General features: G+C 37.8%; 1 protein-coding gene across 1 annotated transcript in view; it reads right to left on the bottom strand.

The window, feature by feature from the left end:
• LOC139300097 (uncharacterized) overlaps nucleotides 1-20,714 on the bottom strand; it is a 48,827-nt gene that overhangs the window by 1,863 nt on the left and 26,250 nt on the right. The window contains exons 3-21 of the mRNA XM_070923084.1: nucleotides 16,830-16,877; nucleotides 14,290-14,586; nucleotides 8,070-8,387; nucleotides 7,623-7,919; nucleotides 7,207-7,527; nucleotides 6,809-7,093; nucleotides 5,812-6,108; nucleotides 5,405-5,716; nucleotides 4,986-5,270; nucleotides 4,505-4,801; nucleotides 4,098-4,409; nucleotides 3,679-3,963; nucleotides 2,684-2,980; nucleotides 2,277-2,588; nucleotides 1,858-2,142; nucleotides 1,375-1,671; nucleotides 968-1,279; nucleotides 549-833; nucleotides 61-387 (exon numbers count right to left, since the gene is read on the bottom strand). Of these exons, the coding sequence (XP_070779185.1) occupies nucleotides 61-387; nucleotides 549-833; nucleotides 968-1,279; nucleotides 1,375-1,671; nucleotides 1,858-2,142; nucleotides 2,277-2,588; nucleotides 2,684-2,980; nucleotides 3,679-3,963; nucleotides 4,098-4,409; nucleotides 4,505-4,801; nucleotides 4,986-5,270; nucleotides 5,405-5,716; nucleotides 5,812-6,108; nucleotides 6,809-7,093; nucleotides 7,207-7,527; nucleotides 7,623-7,919; nucleotides 8,070-8,387; nucleotides 14,290-14,586; nucleotides 16,830-16,877 (5,469 nt within the window). The remainder of the gene's footprint in view (nucleotides 1-60; nucleotides 388-548; nucleotides 834-967; nucleotides 1,280-1,374; nucleotides 1,672-1,857; nucleotides 2,143-2,276; nucleotides 2,589-2,683; nucleotides 2,981-3,678; nucleotides 3,964-4,097; nucleotides 4,410-4,504; nucleotides 4,802-4,985; nucleotides 5,271-5,404; nucleotides 5,717-5,811; nucleotides 6,109-6,808; nucleotides 7,094-7,206; nucleotides 7,528-7,622; nucleotides 7,920-8,069; nucleotides 8,388-14,289; nucleotides 14,587-16,829; nucleotides 16,878-20,714) is intronic.

The following is a 20,714-nucleotide window of genomic DNA, read 5'->3' as shown; positions in this document are numbered from 1 at the left end:
TCATGGAGGATTTTATTTTTTTAATGGCAAGTCTCTGATGCTTTTCATGTATAGCCGTACCTCTGCTTTTTTTTATATGGTCCTCGTAGCCCTGGTTGGAACATCGGTGCTTTCCCTCACAAGAAACTTGTTTATATGCAGACCAATCCTCTGCTGACACATTGAGGAAGCTCCGCAAAGTCTCTGTCCCATTGCTGTGACTCACTGGTGACTCCGTGTGGACATTGAGAGAATATTTGTTCCCACCTACTTTCCAAGTGATGGAGAAATCATTAAGATGAGGGCCGACCAGAAGACAGGTGATAGTCACCTGTCCCCTGTTCTGAATCTCCTGGAGGGGTGGTTCCTGAACATATACGCCAACTATCTGAGATGATGCTGGAGTTACTGAAAAAAAAGAACATGACATCAAAGGGGGAGAAAACACAACAAGTAATGATTATGAGATAAAAATGTCTCAAATGCTTGATGGGTGATTCAGAAACTGTGAGTGTATTTATTCTACACTTCATGTATTAATGCGAAAATGGATTATGTTTTAATTTTACCTGAGCAGAGGCTGATTTCCTTTTCAACTGTTTTGTTCAGAGACTGGTCAGACACTTCACAAGTGAAGACCTTCCCTGTTTTCCACTCTGTCTGAGGGATGTGAAGTTGACTGGTTACTGCCACACGTCCATCTGCACCCATGCTGATGTCATTAGTTGATGGAGATTTTTGCAGAGACTCAGAAAACCATTTAATTTGAGGGTTGAAGCCCCATCCAGAGCACAAGAGTCTCTGTGGTCCTGAGTCTTTACTGGGGACCAGAAGGAGCTCCACTGATGGGTCCACTGAATATTATATAAACAAACGAATAAATTAATGAATGACGGAATTAATCACATTATCAGTTAATTTAAATAGAAAGAAATTGTACTGCGCAACAAAGCAACAGTATTTAAATAAAAAGAGAAATTTCTCTCACCAAAAATATTGTCAGTGGAGTTTGACTCAAAGCTGTTGGAGAAGCCTTGATTCACTTTGCAGGTGAAACTTGTGTCTTTCTTCCAGTGTTTTGGAGGGACAGTGAAGCGTCTACTGACTGATTGGAGGCCTGAAGCTTCAGGAAGATCAACATACTGTTCCCCTGAAATATCAACACTGTTGGCCTTAAAGGTGACATAGAGGTCACTGGAGGACAGGTTTGTGATGTCACACTCCAGCACGGCACTGTTTCCCTTCAGCAAATCTGGGAGCAATCTCCTGATCTCCACTGATGGAGCTGTAACTGCAGGCCCTGGATGATAACGGCAGGAAATAAAGCAGAATTCCTTATTTTCGTTCCTTTGCTGTCACAAGACGTCTGATTTCTATGTCGTATAGTCGTCTTACCTGCAACATTTATTGTCTCCTCAGTGGATGAGAAGCAGCGATGTTCAGCTTTACATTTTAGAAGCTTCAGTTGTTTCCACTGACTTGAGGAAACCGTCAGAGTGCTTATTAAATGAGTTGTGTTTGTGGCCTGGTTCACTTGGTTACTGGGTGAGACTCTCCCATCCATCAGCCAGGTCACCTTGGCATCAAACACGGTTTGGACTGAACATGTTGCTTTGACGTCAGATGCTGACATCATTACTGTCTTGAAGCTGGGAATCTCCACATGAATGGAAGGAGGGGTGCTTGAACAAGCTGAGTGAAAAGTACAAGGAAAAAGAATCAAGAAGCAAAATCAAATTTTGAGCAAACTCTGTCATTGTAAAATACCCTTTTAATAAATTATGACTATTTTGACGTTATACTTAGAATTCATTAAACACTTTTTAGATGGTTACAATTTTGTCAGTAGACAGGTTTTAATGCTCTGCTTAATTTTACCTGAGCAGAGGCTGATTTCCTTTTCAACTGTTTTTTCCAGAGACTGGTCAGACACTTCACAAGTGAAGACCTTCCCTGTTTTCCACTCTGTCTGAGGGATGTGAAGTTGACTGGTTACTGCCACACGTCCATCTGCACCCATGCTGATGTCATTAGTTGATGGAGATTTTTGCAGAGACTCAGAAAACCATTTAATTTGAGGGTTGAAGCCCCATCCAGAGCACAAGAGTCTCTGTGGTCCTGAGTCTTTACTGGGGACCAGGAGGAGCTCCACTGATGGGTCCACTGAATATTATATAAACAAACGAATAAATTAATGAATGACGGAATTAATCACATTATCAGTTAATTTAAATAGAAAGAAATTGTACTGCGCAACAAAGCAACAGTATTTAAATAAAAAGAGAAATTCCTCTCACCAAAAATATTGCCAGTGGAGTTTGACTCAAAGCTGCTGGAGAAGCCTTGATTCACTTTGCAGGTGAAACTTGTGTCTTTCTTCCAGTGTTTTGGAGGGACAGTGAAGCGTCTACTGACTGATTGGAGGCCTGAAGCTTCAGGAAGATCAACATACTGTTCCCCTGAAATATCAACACTGTTGGCCTTAAAGGTGACATAGAGGTCACTGGAGGAGAGGTTTGTGATGTCACACTCCAGCACGGCACTGTTTCCCTTCAGCAAATCTGGGAGCGATCTCCTGATCTCCACTGATGGAGCTGTAACTGCAGGCCCTGGATGATAACGGCAGGAAATAAAGCAGAATTCCTTATTTTCGTTCCTTTGCTGTCACAAGACGTCTGATTTTTATGTCGTATAGTCGTCTTACCTGCAACATTTATTGTCTCCTCAGTGGATGAGAAGCAGCGATGTTCAGCTTTACATTTTAGAAGCTTCAGTTGTTTCCACTGACTTGAGGAAACCGTCAGAGTGCTTATTAAATGAGTTGTGTTTGTGGCCTGGTTCACTTGGTTACTGGGTGAGACTCTCCCATCCATCAGCCAGGTCACCTTGGCATCAAACACGGTTTGGACTGAACATGTTGCTTTGACGTCAGATGCTGACATCATTACTGTCTTGAAGCTGGGAATCTCCACATGAATGGAAGGAGGGGTGCTTGAACAAGCTGAGTGAAAAGTACAAGGAAAAAGAATCAAAAAGCAAAATCAAATTTTGAGCAAACTACGTCTTGGTAAAATATATTTTCTTCCACATTATAAAACCATATTGATATTATACTTTATATTTGAATTTTTTTACATTTTCAATAATAATACTGAATGAGATAACTATGTGATGTGAAAAGGGTCACTTATGACAACAAAATCACTGAGAAGTATGCAGTACAGCCTGCACATTTAGTGTATGGTTGACTCTAAGCATCTCTGACCAAACCCGGTGTATGTTAGCTGTCCAGCACTAAATGGCAGACAGACAGTGTTACTGAGAGTCTAAGGAACAGTAGAGCATCTAGTAGAACAATCAGATCATTTTGATTCTCATAAAGAGTTGGACAAAGCCCAGTGAATATTGGATTTACATCCACCAGGAGGCCAGAAACACAACTCCAAATAATGCTAATACTGCTTTGTTTCTGCTCGATGGTACAGTAGGCCATTGTTTGCTATCATGTTAGCCTAACAACGCTGTAAGCAGACATAAGATGGTGGCTGTGCATCTACCAGCTTCTTTGGATTGTTTTTCTGCCCCTAAGTAGCATAAATCGGTTAATGTGGCTTTAAATTCAAACAGAATAAGTTGTATGATGGTTTTATCATTCTAATTAGACATTTGGATGGATTTGTTACTCAGTTTTAATTTTACCTGAGCAGAGGCTGATGTCCCTTGTGACATGTTTGTTGAGAGACTGGTCAGACACTTCACAAGTGAAGACCTTCCCTGTTTTCCACTCTGTCTGAGGGATGTGAAGTTGACTGGTTACTGCCACACGTCCATCTGCACCCATGCTGATGTCATTAGTTGATGGAGATTTTTGCAGAGACTCAGAAAACCATTTAATTTGAGGGTTGAAGCCCCATCCAGAGCACAAGAGTCTCTGTGGTCCTGAGTCTTTACTGGGGACCAGGAGGAGCTCCACTGATGGGTCTACTGAATATTATATAAACAAACGAATAAATTAATGAATGATGGAATTAATCACATTATCAGTTAATTTAAATAGAAAGAAATTGTACTGCGCAACAAAGCAACAGTATTTAAATAAAAAGAGAAATTTCTCTCACCAAAAATATTGCCAGTGGAGTTTGACTCAAAGCTGCTGGAGAAGCCTTGATTCACTTTGCAGGTGAAACTTGTGTCTTTCTTCCAGTGTTTTGGAGGGACAGTGAAGCGTCTACTGACTGATTGGAGGCCTGAAGCTTCAGGAAGATTAACATACTGTTTCCCTGATATATCAACACTGTTGGCCTTAAAGGTGACATAGAGGTCACTGGAGGAGAGGTTTGTGATGTCACACTCCAGCACGGCACTGTTTCCCTTCAGCAAATCTGGGAGCGATCTCCTGATCTCCACTGATGGAGCTGTAACTGCAGGCCCTGGATGATAACGGCAGGAAATAAAGCAGAATTCCTTATTTTTGTTCCTTTGCTGTCACAAGACGTCTGATTTTTATGTCGTATAGTCGTCTTACCTGCAACATTTATTGTCTCCTCAGTGGATGAGAAGCAGCGGTGTTCAGCTTTACATTTTAGAAGCTTCAGTTGTTTCCACTGACTTGAGGAAACCGTCAGAGTGCTTATTAAATGAGTTGTGTTTGTGGCCTGGTTCACTTGGTTACTGGGTGAGACTCTCCCATCCATCAGCCAGGTCACCTTGGCATCAAACACGGTTTGGACTGAACATGTTGCTTTGACGTCAGATACTGACATCATTACTGTCTTGAAGCTGGGAATCTCCACATGAATGGAAGGAGGGGTGCTTGAACAAGCTGAGTGAAAAGTACAAGGAAAAAGAATCAAGAAGCAAAATCAAATTTTGAGCAAACTGTCATTGTAAAATACCCTTTAAATAAATTATGACTATTTTGACATTATACTTAGAATTCATTAAACACTTTTTAGATGGTTACAATTTTGTCAGTAGACAGGTTTTAATGCTCTGCTTAATTTTACCTGAGCAGAGGCTGATTTCCTTTTCAACTGTTTTTTCCAGAGACTGGTCAGACACTTCACAAGTGAAGACCTTCCCTGTTTTCCACTCTGTCTGAGGGATGTGAAGTTGACTGGTTACTGCCACACGTCCATCTGCACCCATGCTGATGTCATTAGTTGATGGAGATTTTTGCAGAGACGCAGAAAACCATTTAATTTGAGGGTTGAAGCCCCATCCAGAGCACAAGAGTCTCTGTGGTCCTGAGTCTTTACTGGGGACCAGGAGGAGCTCCACTGATGGGTCCACTGAATATTATATAAACAAACGAATAAATTAATGAATGACGGAATTAATCACATTATCAGTTAATTTAAATAGAAAGAAATTGTACTGCGCAACAAAGCAACAGTATTTAAATAAAAAGAGAAATTTCTCTCACAAAAAATATTGCCAGTGGAGTTTGACTCAAAGCTGCTGGAGAAGCCTTGATTCACTTTGCAGGTGAAACTTGTGTCATTATTCCAGTGACTTGGAGGGACAGTGAAGCGTCTACTGACTGATCGGAGGCCTGAAGCTTCAGGAAGATCAACATACTGTTTCCCTGAAATATCAACACTGTCGGCCTTAAAGGTGACATAGAGGTCACTGGAGGAGAGGTTTGTGATGTCACACTCCAGCACGGCACTGTTTCCCTTCAGCAAATCTGGGAGCGATCTCCTGATCTCCACTGATGGAGCTGTAACTGCAGGCCCTGGATGATAACGACAGGAAATAAAGCAGAATTCCTTATTTTTGTTCCTTTGCTGTCACAAGACGTCTGATTTTTATGTCGTATAGTCGTCTTACCTGCAACATTTATTGTCTCCTCAGTGGATGAGAAGCAGCGATGTTCAGCTTTACATTTTAGAAGCTTCAGTTGTTTCCACTGACTTGAGGAAACCGTCAGAGTGCTTATTAAATGAGTTGTGTTTGTGGCCTGGTTCACTTGGTTACTGGGTGAGACTCTCCCATCCATCAGCCAGGTCACCTTGGCATCAAACACGGTTTGGACTGAACATGTTGCTTTGACGTCCGATGCTGACATCATTACTGTCTTGAAGCTGGGAATCTCCACATGAATGGGAGGAGGGGTGCTTGAACAACCTGAGAGTGAAAAGTACAAGGAAAAAGAATCAAGAAGCAAAATCAAATTTTGAGCAAACTACGTCTTGGTAAAATATATTTTCTTCCACATTATAAAACCATATTGATATTATACTTTATATTTGAATTTTTTTACATTTTCAATAATAATACTGAATGAGATAACTATGTGATGTAAAAAGGGTCACTTATGACAACAAAATCACTGAGAAGTATGCAGTACAGCCTGCACATTTAGTGTATGGTTGACTCTAAGCATCTCTGACCAAACCCGGTGTATGTTAGCTGTCCAGCACTAAATGGCAGACAGACAATGTTACTGAGAGTCTAAGGAACAGTAGAGCATCTAGTAGAACAATCAGATCATTTTGATTCTCATAAAGAGTTGGACAAAGCCCAGTGAATATTGGATTTACATCCACCAGGAGGCCAGAAACACAACTCCAAATAATGCTAATACTGCTTTGTTTCTGCTCGATGGTACAGTAGGCCATTGTTTGCTATCATGTTAGCCTAACAACGCTGTAAGCAGACATAAGATGGTGGTTGTGCATCTACCAGCTTCTTTGGATTGTTTTTCTGCCCCTAAGTAGCATAAATCGGTCAATGTGGCTTTAAATTCAAACAGAATAAGTTGTATGATGGTTTTATCATTCTAATTAGACATTTGGATGGATTTGTTACTCAGTTTTAATTTTACCTGAGCAGAGGCTGATGTCCCTTGTGACATGTTTGTTGAGAGACTGGTCAGACACTTCACAAGTGAAGACCTTCCCTGTTTTCCACTCTGTCTGAGGGATGTGAAGTTGACTGGTTACTGCCACACGTCCATCTGCACCCATGCTGATGTCATTAGTTGATGGAGATTTTTGCAGAGACTCAGAAAACCATTTAATTTGAGGGTTGAAGGCCCATCCAGAGCACAAGAGTCTCTGTGGTCCTGAGTCTTTACTGGGGACCAGGAGGAGCTCCACTGATGGGTCCACTAAATGAGAGATGAATCACTGCATTAATGAATCAATCTATTCATTTAAACCAAATGATGAAGTGTGAAACAACAAGATCAAATCAACTGTCATTAAGGGGAAGCAAAGTAACGCCTCTCACCAAAAATATTGCCAGTGGAGTTTGACTCAAAGCTGTTGGAGAAGCCTTGATTCACTTTGCAGGTGAAACTTGTGTCTTTCTTCCAGTGTTTTGGAGGGACAGTGAAGCGTCTACTGACTGATTGGAGGTCTGAAGCTTCAGGAAGATCAACATACTGTTTCCCTGATATATCAACACTGTTGGCCTTAAAGGTGACATAGAGGTCACTGGAGGAGAGGTTTGTGATGTCACACTCCAGCACGGCACTGTTTCCCTTCAGCAAATCCGGGAGCGATCTCCTGATCTCCACTGATGGAGCTGTAAGTGCAGGCCCTGGATGATAACGACAGGAAATAAAGCAGAATTCCTTATTTTCGTTCCTTTGCTGTCACAAGACGTCTGATTTTTATGTCGTATAGTCGTCTTACCTGCAACATTTATTGTCTCCTCAGTGGATGAGAAGCAGCGATGTTCAGCTTTACATTTTAGAAGCTTCAGTTGTTTCCACTGACTTGAGGAAACCGTCAGAGTGCTTCTTAAATGATTTGTGTTTGTGGCCTGGTTCACTTGGTTACTGGGTGAGACTCTCCCATCCATCAGCCAGGTCACCTTGGCATCAAACACGGTTTGGACTGAACATGTTGCTTTGACATTAGATGCTGACATCATTACTGTCTTGAAGCTGGGAATCTCCACATGAATGGAAGGAGGGGTGCTTGCATGCGCTGCAGAAAATAACATGTTTGGCCGTACATGTTAATCTAAGTAAAAGTACTTAATTTATTACAACATGCATTTTTTTTTTAAATTGAAAGATTCATCATATATCACCAATTGTCATATTGTACAGTGAGACATTAGTAGTACATACTTACTTTGACAAATACTTATTGTTTTCTTAACTTCAGCGTTTTCGTGAAGGGACTTGCATGTAAAACTTGAGCCATCTGCCCACTCTTTCATATTTGGCTCAATCTCACTGCTTAGACTGAAGGTTACCTCCTCTCCCTTCACACTCTGCAGCTTCCTTTGGATTTGCTCAATTTTTAGAGGTTGGTTGTTCCGTTGCCACTTCACACTCAGTTTGTCTGGAAAGAAGCCACTTAGGGTGCAGATGAGTCTGACTGGTGAGACCCCGAATTCACCTTCCGAGACAGGGTGTAATGTGATGTTTGGAGAGACAACCCGCTGTCCTGAGATGGAGAGGAGATTATTTTTTCTTTATTTGCCTCATTTTAAACTTTGGATGTGGACATTTTTAAAATATGAGCTGATTTCATCTCTTCACTTATACATACCTTCAGGTTTTGGTCAATTAACCAATTGTGTTGTCTCAATTCTAAGTGTAATGTCTTTGTATTTAGGCTAGATGGCAGAGTTGTATTTTTAGAGTGTCTGGTGGAGATGGGCTGGAAGTCTGTTGCACAGATGTCGCAGCATGACAGGGCAGAGTGATCAGGGCTAGCAGCAAGCGGAAGCATTGAGTAACACCCAGGTCCCAAAAAAGTACCAAAATACAGAAGTGAAACAATGCAAAGAGCAACGGTGCATCACAGACGCCAGGTGTGAGGTGTGGTTATGCCAGTAAGAGAAACAGAGTGCACATTTAAATATCTCATATCAATTTACATATGTTATCACATAGATTTGACATGGCTTCTTGTGATTTTGCTAAAGGTTTTAGTTCTCAAGGTTATTAATAATAGACTCAGATCTAACAGACCGTATAATCTTCAAATTTACATATTGAGTTGAACATGGGCTGTTGATTCCAGGTGCTGGGGAGGTGATGAACATAACATATTACATAATAAAAATTATTTTTTTAGTTTTATGTATTACATTTTATACTGAAACTATAGACAGTATGAACAATTTCAAAATAATGGAAGAAAGAAAAAAGTTGTAGGAGCAACATCAATGGTTATCTTCATTTAAACATTTATTTTCAAAAAGGCACAAAGCTCTTGTAATTATAAGGAACAAAAGACAGCTGTGATTACTTACATGATACTATGAGTTTATAAGAAAATATTTGTGAAAAAAACTTTTTTTTAACAGAAGGTTCACCTAGTTTCATTTAACCTGAAAAGACAGAAAAAAACATGAAAAATATGGATTAGTACTATTGCACCAAAATCAAATTCCTGTTATTTGTCATCACTTACATGTGCAACATATGCATATTACAGTTACAATATTAAATTCATAAAATATTGTAATATACACATGAATCCTAAATGGCAGACGTCTTTGTAAGGATGCCCTTCATAGTTTAAGCAAAACATTTACCACTGGAACCTAAATATGTGTTTTGGATTTCAAAGGCGTCCTGAGGTTTTTTTAAGGTGAGATCAACTCTATTTTTGCCAAGTGAGGCATTGCACAAAATGATACAACTGTCTTCTCTTGCTGTACTTCTTTAATAAATATATTTAATTTAATTAACTTGTGAGAAAACATACTTTGGACTAATATTGAACACACAATAACAGCAACACATGCAAAATATAATTAAATTCAGTATAATATTATTTATAGAATTATTTATTCTATATTTATATTTATACTTGAACTATGCACTACTGACTGTTACTGACTTAAAATTACAATAATCTGTACAATAATTCACCAGTGCAATACATATATACAGACATATACATTGTTATAGTATATATTTTTGTACTTTTATTTTTCACTTAAATATTGTAAATGTGTATATTTTTTATTTGCTAATTCATATTTTTATATTTGTACATACTTTTAGTTGTAAATTTTTGCTACTTTCTACTCTTGAATGGGAGCACCAGAACTGTACAATTTCCCCCTGGGGATCAATAAAGTAATTCTGATTCTGATTCTGAATAGCCCTAAAATGTTAAATACTCATTGTCAGGGTCAAAATGTAAAATTTGTGATAAGACAGAACCCAATATAGCATAGTTTACCACAGAGGTGATTCAGCACCTCTCTAGTATAGACTGTAAAACTCTTCATGCTTTACAAAGGTGATTTTTATTTTAAGTTTATAGTATTTCAAAGCATTGAACTGCACAAGGGTTTCTGTTTTTTAGAATTAGAATGTAGTATAAAATGCAATATGTAAAGATAACAATAGGTAAAAATAATTTGTTGTACTTCTGTTATAAAAAGTACTTATAACAGCAACAAGATGTAGTCAAACATTCATAAGGCATTATGACATTTACTGAGGTTATGAAGTGATTACATCACAATGATTATTATTATGTGTTACTGACATTTTCTTCTATCATGGCTATGCCCTGTGTGAACTTTTCTGTCATTCCACTTCTCATGTTAGGAGTTTTCTGCCAACCCATCTGTGTTGTTTGAATACATACAACAATTTACTCGGTTGTCTTTTTCTGGTTGATCTGTGCACAACTGTAACATATAAACTCATTATTACCTTAAAAGCAGTGGTACCAATGGTGAACAGCAGAGTGATTAGGAACAGAAGGATGAAGGTGATTGTTGTGTTTCCCATGTTATCCTCTTCTGCGTCCTTGGCACTTTTCCACTGGTAGTTAGTTTCAATCAGGAACTCTGGATGTAGTGTACAGCAATTTATATATAACAGTTAATACTTGGGATAATCCACACCCAGCTTTGAACAATAGCTCATGAGACAACGACCAAATTGTATTGATCATATAGTGGGGTAATATATTTCATAACATTTCATAACCTCACAGGTCAGAGTGGATTTAATCAGTAAATCAGTCAATTAGTTAGTCAATCAATCCAGGTGTGAAATATACAACGACAAAATAAAAAAGCAGTACTGGCATATATCTTGTATCTTATATCTTATCTCTAAGACTTAATAGTTTTGCATGTCCTTCTAAAATGTTGATTGATTAAAGAGGCCGTGCAAAGACCCTGAATTGCTTTTGAAAGACCCCATTATTGGTGAGGCATGCATGACTTGGCTTGTGAATCAGTATATTCATCATTTGACTGAGAGACCACAGAGCTGGAGTTCGACCTTAAACAATCATCTGTCTTGTGTTTGGGGTGCAAGACCCAGTAGAGGAAACACACACATACAGAAAGACAAGTCACACAAACAGTGTTAATGCACCATCTACAAATAAATATGAACAAATAATATTTAATAATTTATTTAATTTAATTTTCTCCTAAAGTTAGTTGAGTGGTGGCGTTATTCTAGTGAATGCGATGTGACAATATTGATATTGTCACTGTGCTTTAAAACTCAAACATACTGATATTTACTCCCAAGTTGTGTAGCATTAGGATAGCACTGACAGTACACTTGCAATAAACATGTAGCTCAAAATATTGGTTGAATAATAAAGACATGAACTGCATGCGACATACATCAACAGATTTGCAAAGTGCTTTTTTTTATTTTGATTTTGCATTAAAAAGACAAACACAATGTCATATCACAAGCAACAAACATTAAACAACAAACAGCGACACAGCGACACAAAAAAAACATCTACTGGGCCTTGCACGTTTCAGGGATGTTCATGTTGAGGTTGACCAGGTTGGTTTTTTCAAATGTTCTGTGCCCGATGGACCTTACAATAGCTTTGGTTGTGTTAACCAGAGACTCATGGTGAACTACACAGCTATACACCACGTCATTCTTTTTCCACTGCTCAAGGCTGAGCGTTAACTGGCCATAAGCAGAATAGGATCCACTGTTTTCTACAGGGTTTGTGGTATGGAACTTATATTTTGGGTCTGCTTCCTCGTCATCAACAAGCCAAGACACCAAAACCTCCTGAGGGAAGAAGTCTTTCACATAGCAAGCCAGGGTCACCATTTCTTTTCTAGTATGTTCTACTGGAGGCAGCATAAACACTGAAGGACGCTGAGCCTGTCCTCCTGTAAGCATGAGAGAAAAATTAGGCCTCTTGCCACAGATAAAAATACCTACAGTAGTGAAGGAAACTCTGCTACAAAATACACAATACAAATACACAAAACAACAGACTTAGAAATAATACTCATAATGTGTTTGATGACCAGAGGAATTCAACACAGCAATTGCAAACTTTTAGTGCTTAATAGTTTTCTTACCGATACTCCTTTCATAGAGTTTCTTAAATGGGTCAAGACAAGCTTCATGTTCAACAATGCAGTAGCGCTTTATCCCCTGGCTCCATTCATCATATGTGATTTCAAGTTGAAGGCTGAATGGGCCTTTACTTCCTTCAGTAGGGTGGATTGAGGCATCAGCCATTTCGTGTCCTTGCTCGTCCTCCCAGAAGATTTTGCCAACAGATGGCTGGTTTATCTTGACTTGACATACAATATTTCCTTTTCTGTTTAAAAACATGTCCGCCATTGTGGGGGCTGTAATCTTCATGTCCACATTTACTTTATCACATCTGTCAACTGTTGAGTGAGGAATGAATGAACAATTATTGAACAGAACGAGCTGCAACAGCATGAGAATTGAAATTCAATTTAATGTATAATCGAAATTCAATTTAACATATAATAGATATAAAAAAGAAAAAGTAGCAATTTACTCACTATTTGTATTTGAAGGGTTGTTGGTCACAGATGAATTCTTTGCACCACCTTTCCCCTCAAACTCACATGTAAACACAGTGTCAGGAGTCCACTCAGTGGACGGTACAGTGAGAAAACTTGCTGCGCTGTACAGTTTAGTTTTATTCTCGTCCACTCTTTCCCCAAAAGGTCCTTGGATCTCGTATATTTTCTTGGGGACGTTTGCTCCATTTTTCAGCCATTTGATCTTATAATCTTTAGGTGAAAAATCTTTGGCAAAGCAGGAAAAGGAAGCCTCGTTTTCCTCATCACAGGAGGCCAACGTTTTAACAGTTGGCAAACGAATAGTCACCCCTGAAAAACAAACATATACACAAATATATGTATGCGGAAGCACGAAATAATATATATATGCAGAAGCAGAGGTGAACAATGTGCTACTATGTTAATTTAATCTAGATTTACTATAGACTTACAATATAACTTTTATGTTTATGACTTTTCTGTACTACTGTATGTTATTCAACTTGCACACACACACACACACATATAGTGCTTATGCTCCTTAAATTAACACTTTCTGTAGCTTGTTACTAAAGTGTGCAGAAAGAGTCAAAAGTATAAAAGTTTGATAATTGAACAGCAGAGCTTCAATCCTCGCTTCTGCATATACATTGACTGCTCGGGCAAGCAAACACAGATTTAACATGAATGTTAATGATCAACACATAGTTTCCATCTATCTGCATAACTAGGATATGCAGATATATGGAAAGAAGCAGAGCACATTGCAATAATATGTTCTTAGACAGGTGCGGAGGACATACAGTATATTAGTAAAGAATAATTAGACTGAGTCAGCAGCTGAATATACAAAAGAAAGCCTCAACCCTCTCATTCCACCTCACTGGTTTTTCCCGCTGGGCCTCCTAATTATGGAATTAAAAATATTTAAAGATATCACGCAGTTTAATTTGGTAACAGTTGTATTTTAGTTTTATGCTGTCCTCCAATTACAAATTGGTGTATATTTGTTTCTAAATCAGTTAAACCAATTATTATTTCTCGGATAAACCCACCAAACCAAGTAACAGAGATGAACCTTTTGTAGCATATTGCACCATTAACACTTATTTATGACATTATTATTATCATTATTATTATTATTATTATTATTAATGTTGTTGCATTATTAATGTTGTTGCATAAATGGTGCTATATAAATATGAACATTGCTAAAGTATTATAACAAAAGGTTTTCTAACTTGAATTAGTTATTTGACATAAGGTCACCAATTGATCTTGAAATTAGGTCACATTCTTATCCTTATCATTAGTAGTGACTTGAAGTACATTGTTTACTGCACTGTAAAATGTAAAACCTTCTTTAACTAAGGATATTCTGTTTGATACTGTATTCTACCTTTCTACCCCATTACCAAACTGCTTGTTTTTAATATAGAATATTAAACAATGTAATCAATACATTTAATTTAAAAACCGTAAAATTGTTGCACAATCATTAAATGACAAAATCAACTACTAAAAATACATTTATATTTGACGTAGCATGAGTCTTACGTGGTTTTACGATGGTAGCCTTGGCATTTCCCGCTGCATGTGTCGCGACACATTCGAAAATACTATTTCCTTCCCAGTCCTGTTTCGTCACTTGGATTTGACTGACTCCCGTATAAGCGTTGTCTTTCTGTACTGCAGGGTACTGAATGAAGTCCGTCAAGGCAATCCCATTTTTGTTCCATGTGTAGGTCAGTGAGGAGGGTGTGAAGCTGGTGGCAAGGCAGCCAAGAGTGACCATGTTTCCAGTCCCAGAACCACATTGCATCAGAGGAAACACAATTGGTTTCGTTGGAGATGCTAAAAAAAGGGAAAACAAATATGTAATTAAATTACCAAAATAAGATTCAGCACAACAGACATTTTTCACCAAGCAGTAGTTAAAATAGAGAGAAGTCAGTTGAGTTGATGAATAGTGTAACAAAGCACAACATGGATAGCACTACCTTTTTTGATATGTTGAATGTGGAAATTTCAAGTGCCCTCCATACACAGACCTTTATGTTTCCCTATCTCATTTATTTAGATGTTGTTTTTTGCACTACGATTAACCTCCCTCAATAATATTATTCTTGGTAGTTTGTTGTTATTCTATATATAAATAGGTAAAATACTTTAAATGCACAACTTTGACAACAATCATTCGTCATTTTTTGAGCTGAAAGAATGAAGCTGTAAAGTCGGTAAAGATCCATTAGCTGAGTTGTCATATTTTTACAAAAAACATATTACTTTTGTTCAAATTTAGCAATTTTGTTTGAGGTTAAAGAGTGTTCTTACCTGATGAAACAGTTACCGTTGTACCCTTTCCCCAGTAGTCAAAAGCAGCATAGTAGCACAGTGCTTAATCTACTTAGCTGTTAGTATGAAAAGGCTACGTCTACTAATGTCGAGCACAACAACAAGCGTCTACATCAACATTTAATAAATCCCACTGTTCCACTTAAATTATACTAGCCATAAATATCCACCAGTGTGTCCTACTGAGAACATCGCTGTTCGACTTGTTACAGTACATACTGCATTAAAACACTTTACTTTTGAAGTGACACTTGACATGCCGAGAAATTACAGGATAACTTAAACATAACATTTCGCAGTCTGAAACAAACCCTGCTGTAAATATGAAATTGTACAATTCTTACCTGATGACACTGTTACCATAGTGCCTTTTCCCCAGTAGTCGAAAGCACCCCAGTAGTCACAGTTAACAGAGTCAATTCACACTTCTCACAAAAACCCGTCACTGTAATATCCCTTTACTTCAAGTCATACAGTTTGGATTCGGCAACCGTTAAAATCAAAGTAAAATATAAAATAAAACATTTTTGTTACTAAACTAAACAGCCATGAATTTTAAGGGTTTCACAAATTTTTTGTCAGGCTACAAATTACTGTTGGCTGTCTTATCAATGGCCAACAGTTGTGACCATGTGAAACTGATAATACATATTTTAGTGATATGATTAGGAATTTAATTCTCTAATCAGAAATATTAAAATTACATACCTGAGGTGACGGTGACCATTGTTCCTTTTCCCCAGTAGTCAAAAGCATCGTCACAGTGTAATATGTCAACACATCCAACATACAAAAACAAGCACCTTAAAGATGCCGTTGATGCCACTGAAGTCTAAATATACTATATTTAACAGTGTAATCATTACATTTTCAATATGAAGACAAAAAGACTTCTTTTACCTGTTGTGACGGTCACCATTGTTCCTTTTCCCCAGTAGTCAAAACCGTAGTCACAGTTCTACAAATTATTAACTACTGCATACAAAAACCTGTTCCCAGATATCTACACTTCCCATGGTAGGTTATTTTTTGACAATCTACCCTCTGACATATTTACCTTGGCTATTGCAAATAAGGATTCAGAAGATAAAACTAAACATGATTTTCGCCACCAATGTTTAAATTTAGTCGACTGATTTAACATACAGTATCCCAGAAATGAATGAATGAACTGCGTGGAGTCACAACTTGATTTCTTAAAACATACAAAAATTGTTTTTAAATCAAAATGTATACATTAGAGAAAAAAAAAATAAGATTGGCTTACCTGATGTAACTGTAATCATTGTGCCTTTCCCCCAGTAGTCAAAAGCATGGTCACAGTGTAATATGTCAACACATCCAACATTCAAAAACAAGCACCTTAAAGATGCCGTTGATGCCACTGAGGTCTAAATATATTATATTAAACAGTGCAATCACAACATTTTCAATATGAAGACAAAAAGAGCTTCTTTTACCTGTTGTGACGGTCACCATTGTTCCTTTTCCCCAGTAGTCAAAGTAGGTCACAGTGACCGGTTTCAATAGCACTTCAGTACAAAAATACTTTACAGCTTGTATCATCTCATAAATTGTTGAGGTTACTCAGTAAGCTACTGTATATACCTAACATTTACCCTGATGCTTTTGCTGTAGATAACATCCTAGTTTAAGGGCAGTATAAACCAACATAAATTTAATAATAACCCAGAAAAAATATTGAATTGTCTTCACTCAAAATATATTTGATTATTACTCACCAGAAGTTACTGTGACTTGGGTCCCTTTCCCCCAGTAGTCAAAGTAGTCATCACAGTGATATATTACAATCTCCTTCTAATACAAATACTAAACGTATTGTTTAAACCAAGAGAAGAATACATGTTTCACTGACAAAGCAATTCCCACTGAACTATTTATGAACCACTTCCCCTGAGATATTAATTTCCTGTGGTCTGGGTTATATAACATTAAGTGTGTTTGCCAACGGTTAGTGAACACTTCCTCTTTACCAGACCCTCCTGTCAGATCCAGTTCCTGCAACATGGAGTTCACACAACTGGTCTTGATTCAGCCAAGTCCACATTTTCACCATGTAGATTTAAGAAAATAAATTATTTGGATTATTTGTACATGTTCACTTGCTTTATCATAGCCACCTCAATCAGTCACACTGTCCATCCTGGAGGTATCTACTGTTTTAGTCCATTAACTAGCCCACAAGCCTTGTGTATATGTTAGTGCTTAACAGTTCACGTTTTTGGATTGATTTCCCACCTTCCTGGCAGCCAGTGGTTCTTTTCACTGAAGCTATGCAACTAGCAATGATGAAAGTGTACAGTGTTAAAGAATGCAGAAACATTCACAGGAAGGTACATGTACTCAGTAAATATTTGGGGAAAAAGTGAATTTGAGTCAATGTCATACTACAATTTTGCCTTTTTTTGACTAAATTATACACGTTTAACACGTGTGGGTATTGAGTACAACTTGCAAATTTGAAGTTATACTACAATACCACATTCATGATAACTGCTGTCAATTCGCTGTTCAATCCGACCCAATAACCTAAAGACAAATGGTACTTCCTGGGCTGTCAGCAAATCACTTTTGTAAAGTTCTGCAGTTATATGGCAGCAGAAACAGAAAGACTTATCAATGACAGCACCTGTGATCACTGTATCTGTACTGAAAAACACAATAATTAGGGGTGTAATGATGAATTACATTGATGCATTATTATAAATTGTCTATTCATCAGTCAGCTAAGTGAAAACGAAATGGAGTAAATTGGAATCAAAGAAATACCAAGTCAGCATTTTCCTTCATCTGAACTATGGAAAACTGACTTTTTGCACTGTTCATGTTCATACTTATGGTTGATGATTTCAAAGTCCATGTTGAAGACCCCCAGAACAGTAATGCTATTTTTTTATTATTTTTAATGCTAATTTATTAGAATTTAAATTATCTTGCATTCTGGATAGGTATGGACTCCCTCAGCATGTGACACAGCCTACACACATAAGGGTCACCTATTTATCACAAAAAGTCTCAATATTTCTAGCATTGTGATGACTAAGAAACCCAAGACAATTGTTTTCCCATGATATCATTACCAAATGTAGCGTAATGCACGTGCCTTATTTGCAACTGTTGACAGGCTGACAACTATAGGCTAATCCGAACTCTATCTACCCAATGATGCAACAACTTTGCCTCATTCTTCACAGACAAAATTTGGAAAATCAGTCAAGCTATCAGTGCCTCTGTATGAGGTAAAGTTTCTGTCATCCATGCTTCCTCTTAAAACCATTTAAATCTACAGATTGATCCCATCAGCCATAATGCCCTGGAGGAGATCGTTTGAGTTCCTCCTCCTACTACTATGGTATTCTTCCCACAAGCTTTCTAAAGAATGCCACCGGGATGTCACCCATTGGTTTGTGGACTACCGTTCTGAACATGTGGTCCATTAGGGGCGTTGGGGCGCCGTCCCTCCTGCATTTCCAATTGTGAAATACATATTTTAATGAAAAATCGTTAATGTTAAAGCCTGCTTGCTTTTTGTGGTTGTAAATTGTCTGTTTGTCTGTGTGTGTGTGTGTGTGTGTGTGTGTGTGTGTGTGTGTGTGTGTCAAACTCAGACAACAGAGGACAGAAGCAGTGTGCCCGTAAATGACACCAAAAACGCGGTAGAGACTCAGCATAGTATTTTTATGTGACAGTATGGCGGATAGCATGCTAAGATTTAGTAGCTGTATGCTGTATTGAAGAAGACTTTAGTCATTTTCTCATAGACTTCTGTACAATCGGACTTCTTTTTGCAACCAGTGGCATTGCCCCTCTCTGGCCATTAGAAAAGATTTAGGTTTAAGGAACTTCTGCATTAGCTTCACTTTTCAGACCTGGAGGTCGGTGCTTGGTGGCAAAAGACGAGGCTAGATTTTCCAAAAGAAAATATCCCAGATGGTCACAGGAGCTTATTGGGGGGGTCATGAACAAGGCTGGAATTTCAAAATAACTGATTAATTTCAGATTTCTGCATTTTCAAGCAATTTTATGCAATTTATTCTTCTTCCGTATGTTTTTCGGTCGACTACTACTTACTGCATATTTTAAGATACAAAAACCTAAGTAAATACTAAGACTTGCTCTTTAAGAACATTTATGCATCTATTCAACTTTTTTCTACCATTTACGCTTTAGCTACATTGAACATGTAACGTATGCAGAGCGGATATGTTGTGGAATGTATCTTTTGACTGGCTACACCTGGAGCGCACATACGGCGTAGGGTTGTGTGAGTCACAGGCAAAACAAGATGGTGAGCTTTCGTTTTGGGCTTATGTCTTCAGTCTTCAGAGACTTCAGGTTTTTGTAATATGGGTAAGTTAACATCTACAGACTACAGTTTGGCTATGTAAGGGGTAAAGTTACTAAGCAACCACCAGCTGGTATTGGAAAATAAATGCAACAGGATGATCAAGACCCTAACGTGGAGGTCCTGTTTGAAACAAAGTAGTGATACAGTATGGCTACGTTATATAGACAATTTATGACCCATTTCTGTGTAAAAGGGTCACACACACCTCACATAAAAAATGGCCTATTTTTACGTTTGTAGAGCGCATCTCTGCAGTGCATACGCACCACTTACGTGCTGCTCTCACACCTGGGGTAGCCAGTTTCATTGATTATAGTGGAAACGTAGTGTTGCAACAGCTTGTCCGCATACGTTACTTGTTCAATGTAGCCCGTCTGTTGTACTTTTAAATACTATACTTTTATAATTTTGCTTTTTTCAACAATTTATTGAAATAGAACCATTGGCAATATTCAGGTTTAGCTTCCTGCTTTACAAGTGATGTGTTTCAGCTCTTAGCCTCTTTAGGTAATGCAGTTCAACTCAGTTCAACTTAACTCAATTAATTTTACATTTCTACATTTTCGGCAATTCTTATTGCAATCTATTCTTACTCTTACTATGTTTTTTGGTCAACTAATACTTCTGCATACTTTCAACTACTGAAACAATTCAAAACATTCAAAATGTTATACTCTTTTAGGGCATCTATGTTTCCATTCAACCAATTCTGCCAGTTTTACATTTCAGCTTCCAGGTATTTGAGCAGTGTAGTGCAATATATTTGAGCTTTCAGATTTTTCAAGCAAATTCATTTCAGATTTCTGCATTTTCAGCAATGCTTTGCGACTTATTTCAGCTGTCAGCATTCACACGCATTTTCAGCAAGAAATGCAATTTTCTAGTTTTAAATTGGTATTACTCAATGGTACTGGTTCAGACCGTGCTGTGGTATAAACAAATGATACCTAATTTAATTATTTTCATGTCTGATTTTGTGTAATATATTATCATGTATTATCAGTGCTGGAGTCTGAGCCTTTGGCCTTCTATGTAGAGTTTCAGTTTGTTGACTGGATGCGGAAGCACCTGTTGTGGTGAAGATTGTTTCCTCTGTGTTATGTAAATATTGACCAGTAAGGAAGTTAGTAACCACAAGTTCAAAATGTACACACATTTTTATCTTTTGATGGTATCTCTAATTCTAACAGTATTTTATGTGTGTTACTATAGAAGTACATTTAAAGTTATGTGTAGCAAATAGTAGTGTGATAATTAA

This window comes from Enoplosus armatus, chromosome 17, assembly GCF_043641665.1.
Source record: "Enoplosus armatus isolate fEnoArm2 chromosome 17, fEnoArm2.hap1, whole genome shotgun sequence".
In the NCBI taxonomy this organism is placed as follows: domain Eukaryota; kingdom Metazoa; phylum Chordata; class Actinopteri; order Centrarchiformes; family Enoplosidae; genus Enoplosus; species Enoplosus armatus.
The sequence above is the reverse complement of the archived record's forward strand: the minus strand, read 5'-3'. Positions and strand labels throughout refer to the sequence as shown.